Here is a 5,449-nt window from a genome sequence, read left to right as displayed (position 1 = left end):
AAAGAAAAGTGGAAGGGGAAGAGGAGGAATATATGGGAAGTTTTATAGGAACTTCTGTCTAATAGTGTGGATCAGTAAAAGATCATTCTGTATTATGAGGAATGGGGCAGTTGATTTTCTCCCTACATGTTTGGCAAAGGAGTTTGGTTCTGAAATATTTATCAAGAGTAATTACATTATTTTAGGGATTATGATATCTGAGTTTTGTTTTGCAAGATCAAAATTACATCTTAATTTCCATTTTTAAAATCTATTTTAAAAACTTTAAATTTCTTCCTTTATCGTTATATAAAACACTGACACTTTTTGTACATTATATTCATTTATATTAAATTTTCGCGAATATTAACAATTGTAAATGAAAACTTGCCATTGTGTATGGACATTATGTAAAAAAAAAAAAAAGTGATAGTATTAGGTATTAAACTATTTTCATACTTGTGCCCAAGTGTTGAAAAGCAATTCCATTAGATATTTATAGCTTTGTTCTCAGAGGGCCTTAGGTTCGTTATTGATTAAATTCTCATTTAGGAAGAAAATGTGAGCTTTTATATGCATCTTTAAGTTGGATGGTATGGTAACTTGAAAGTATTGACTGACTGTGTGATATACGGTGGTCACAGTTGTCTTTTACTAAGAGGAGCACAGAGTGATGCTGGTTGTCATTCTTACTCTGCTGTGTGGCAGCGTAAATAGTCCCCTTTCTAACCAACCTGGTGGGAAAAGTCAATATCCCATCAGCAGAGGAGGTAAACACATCAGGAGCTGTGTCCTCTCTCATCTTCCCCTGCACTGTATTACTACAGTTCTTTAAATCTGTTCTCCCCAGTCATCAGATGCACTTGTGTCATTCAAATGCATAGTATTGCTGTACTGCAGATAGAACTGCAGTCTGAATTTAGCGGTATAACGTATTTTATAATTAAGACTTAAAATTATCCGCCCACTAATTTAATGCAGCCACTTTTATTTCTCCTTTCCCATTCCACGTTTCCCTTCTGCCTTAAAAAAAAAATTTCATCTAGCAATCTTTTTAAAGTAATTAATGTAAATTTTCAGAAGGGTTACCGTGAACAATGAATGTTTAGATCTAGTGAACAAAAGCTAGAAACTCTGCTAGTGGAATGGCTTGAGACAGATTTTGAGTGATGTGTATGTCTGTTTTTTGTTCTTCACTTCACCATGGCTTTATTGTTTCAGTTTAGTTGTTCTTTTCCTGATTAATGTGTCTTCCTGCTCTTTCCATATGTAGCAGCTGTTTCTGTACATTGATACACTTCACCTTGGTCTCTCCTGGGCTCTGTGAAGCTTTAAAACTATTTTAGCTTAATTTTGAACTTCAATTTTAGACACTTCATGATACAGTTGTTGGTACAGTAAGCACAAGTTTCCTCAGTTTTGCCAGGACATGAGCAGTTACAAGTAAAATCCTTTAATATCTCTTACACTTTAGCAATATATGAACTGCTTAGTGTCTTGAGGATTATGGTTAATTTAATTTTTGTTTGACAATATACTGAGTTACTACAGGATTTAATGCATCTTTTCACAGTTATGTTTAATTAGACCCAACATTTAAAGTGTTTCCAGGTTAATTACATGTGTTTTATGCTATAGTGACTCAAATCTGATTAAAATACAGAATCTTTAATCTGGTTTTTCATTTTCTTTAGGCTGAATTTTAAGTTATCTTTTACCAGTAGAAAAAAGTAATTTGATTATTGACTGAATAGTGACAAATAGTAATTCAGCTATGTTATATTCAAGTAGACTCCATATATTAATGACTTAGGACCTGATCCTGCAAACACTTATACGTGTGGGTAAAGTTGGGCACGTAAATTCTCACATACTTAAAATTAAGCATAAATGTAATCCTTTGGGGACCGAACCCGTCCTCATTAGAGTTGTTTGTAAAGTACCTAAAATTTGATGTACACTTTTAATCCTGTTTAACTATCATAATTTTAAAACAAAAGAAATTTGCATTAATATGTGCAAAGATTGGCTTCAGTGGAAGTTGCTGAGTAAATAAATGTGAAACGCTAAGTGTATGAATTGAGGAACCAACAATAATACCGGAAGCTAAGTATATTGTATCAGATTATTAGTTAGTGAACTTACCTTGAAAAATCTTGCAAAGGTCAAAGATGTTTTATAACATGTTTATAAAATTCCAGATTTGTGATTGTTTTCCCCCAATACTTTCTGTCCCTCCTATCTAATGTTTTTCTCCCAGGTTCTCATACATTATATGGGTCCTTCTTCATTCCCAGGGATAGGACACAAGCTAGATCAATGGGATGTGTTCATCTCTCCACCTTAATTTTTTTAGCCTTACCCTACATGGGTGGACTGGAAAAGTCACCGAGTCCCAAAAAACATGTGGCTCTCATTGCTCCTAGGAAATGCTCACTGCCCTAAAGATTTATGTTATTCTAACAAACCACAAAGTGCAGTACTGACTAGTTAAGAAAGAATTGTTATTCTTACGGTTTTTTACATGGAATCTGTACTTTGGGGTATTTTTGTAAAATAAATAATGTAATGAAATGCTTCAGTCTCTGCTCAGAGGACAGCAAGGCATGAGACAGGTTCTAGCAGGTCAAGAATAATGTGTAATAGGAAAACTGTGTGGGACACTTGCAGGATACATGCTTATGCTATGCCAAAATGGCTTGAGAGCTGCTTCGAGAGATTGCGTATCTCCCTGTGCCCTACTGTCACTGTTTTGATCGGCAGAGGGGCTTCAGCTGGAGCGCCCCCAGTATAAAAGAGGGAGGGACCCTCAACTTTGGGACCACTTCCTGTGTGTCCACTAGTCCAAAATGTCTGAATTGGTTGACCTTCCAAGCACACTATGAGGCTTATCTATTTACCTGGGCTTATGAAGAGGGAGGGGCATGATTGGAACTGGTTTGGAAAGAGGAGCATTGTTGGACTTGATCTTTACCAGGTGTTTTATTGTTGGCATGTGGAATATCAAAGAAAGTGGCTTTGCCACTGAATTCATGAAGTGTTTAAAAAACAAATATTATGTGTTTTGTCAGAGATATCATGCCAACCAAATACTTTGGAATGGCCTATTCATTGGTACATCAAGAGAATCTGATGTCTTCCAAATAAGGCCTATTGGCCAAGACGATAGGCTCATCTTACTTACATGTTAGGGTAGGAAGTTGCGGTCATGAGGAGTTCCTCCTTTGTTAATAGTGTGCACTTAATGCCTTTCATCAAAGATCTTGAAGTGCATTACAATGATAGATAAGTATTAATATTCCCATTTTCCAGATGAAGGGACCTGGGAACAGAGAGGTAGACCAGCCCAAGGTATTTCAGTGATTCAGTGATACAGATAGGAATAAGAACAAGGGATGAAATCATGGTGCCATTGACTTCAGTGGCAAAAATCCATTGACTTCACTAGGGCCAAAATTTCATGCTGGGTCTCCAGATGCCTGATCCCCTTTTCCAACCACTAGACATGCTGCCTATTCTATGTGATAAGTTTCATGATCCCACTTTTTTTAATAATCATTTGTCAATGACAACACACACCTGGTTTTCTCTGATGTTGTGTCTAATCAACCCCCACTTTCTCCCTCCACTTGGGCAGCATTTCTGGCCAAGCAGCACTTCCTGTCAGTTACTGACAGGAGGTGCTGCGCCAGTTCAGTTGTGGTATGACAGATGGTCTGACTAATTCCTTGTTGAACTAGATTCAGTGTCTTTGTGAGTTAAAATTTTGACATCCCTTCTAAACATGTGGGTAAAACATTGTGTTGGAAAAGGTAAGTGGGGGGTGAGAACAAAGAAAAAGTCTGAAACTATTGCAGTAAAATTTGTTTTGTGTCTCCGGCAGCAGTTAACCTCATCTTATTTTAAAAGATTAATGAAAAAGTGTTTCCCTTTTTGATCTTTTAATCCTTCTGTTTTGTTTTTAGAAAGCATGAAGAGGAAGCTGACCATAAATGAGACAGAGGTTTACAGAAAGTTGAAGAACACAGTAGACAAATTTCTGTCCATGAGTGGCTATTCTGAAGTAAACCTCAGCAAACTCTTTCAGACTTTCAGTATAGTAAAATCTGTGGGAGATCCCAGTAATGAAAGACAATGATTAAGTGAAAGTGGTGGGAGAAGAGAGGTTTGTTGTCCTTCAGAAACAATAATCTTTTTTTTCCTCTGGCTTTCCCATTTTAAACAATAATATTCTGATTTCAACATACATAAAAGACAGATGTGTTTTAATCATCTTGGTTTCTCAATGGAGAAAAAAAAAAGTAAAGATAAAAACAGAATATAGTGATTTACTGGACCACCTAAATAGTTGATTTTGTATATATATATTGTGTTGTATCTAGAGCTATGAGGGAAAAGGGGGTGGGGGAATTGCTGCTTTAATTGAATAATTCCCAGTGAGAGTTGCTGGAATGTAAGTGATCCTAGACTTTGCTCCAGGGTATTTAGTAGAGGTGCTCTCAGGAAAAGAGGTTAGTAGAGGTCTCAGTAGGAGCACTAATGTTTTGCCTTTTCATAGTTTATCTACTTTCCTATCGTAAACATACCAATTAAAAACAATACTAAACCTAAAAGCCTCCTAATGTCCTAATACCTTCTTCTGAAGGGGGCTTTACTTTTAAGATTTATATATAAAGGTACTGAACAAGGGATGGCAGTTTTATAACCTGTGGTTACCAAAAACAGAGAACCATCTTTTTTCTGTTTTAGATGTACTTTCTTTGTACTTAAACATAAGTAATGTCTTGCTATTCTAAATAAATAAATATGCAGTCAGCTCACCAGCTACACGGAGCAAGCGCATAGATATCTATCCTTATTCCACACAAAAATCAGATGATATAAACAGTCAGTGACAAAAATGTGGGTACAATGCAGTGTAGCCAAAAAATAGAAGTTAGTGTTTTGTGATAAAAGTGATTATGGCCATACTAAAGTTTTAATGGTTTTATAAACAAATCTTATTGCCTGTTTACTGCCAGTAAAATGACAAACAGAAATGACAAGAAATTATAATAAAAATGGTAAGTTCTTTTGTGTAGGAGGAGGAAAAATTTAAGGTTGTTTGTACTTTTCAATAAGTATTACAGTCTATGTTAAGTTTACAGTGTCATGTATTTGTTAATTCAAGACTATAAAATGTTTTTAAAAATATATAACAGTATAAAATGTAAAGTGTCATACTGCTTGATGGAAAAAAATAAAAGTTTTCTAGTGAAAGAAAATTTGACTGGATCTGTTGTATATACCGGCCACAACAGGGGGAGAGGGTCCCACAGCTCAGTGTTCCTTACTGAGCCTGAACATCTACACTGCAATCCTACAGCCCAAATCAGCTGACACTGGCCAGCAGCGGGCGTTTTATTGCAGTGTATTAGAGTCCATTCCTTTAAATTCACAGTACAATTGACAGAGGTATATGCATCTCAGC

The 5,449-nt window shown here is 35.9% G+C and overlaps 1 protein-coding gene across 1 annotated transcript in view; it reads left to right on the top strand.

The window, feature by feature from the left end:
* Positions 1–5,228, top strand: part of POLA1 (DNA polymerase alpha 1, catalytic subunit) — a 335,012-nt gene extending 329,784 nt beyond the window's left edge. The window contains exon 37 of the mRNA XM_034754923.1: positions 3,945–5,228. Within this exon, the coding sequence (XP_034610814.1) occupies positions 3,945–4,117 (173 nt within the window). The 3' untranslated portion in view covers positions 4,118–5,228. The remainder of the gene's footprint in view (positions 1–3,944) is intronic.
* Positions 5,229–5,449: the final 221 nt, after the last annotated feature.

The sequence above is a fragment of the Trachemys scripta genome, chromosome 1 (assembly GCF_013100865.1).
Source record: "Trachemys scripta elegans isolate TJP31775 chromosome 1, CAS_Tse_1.0, whole genome shotgun sequence".
NCBI lineage: Eukaryota > Metazoa > Chordata > Testudines > Emydidae > Trachemys > Trachemys scripta.
This window is presented reverse-complemented; position numbering and strand designations above follow the sequence as displayed.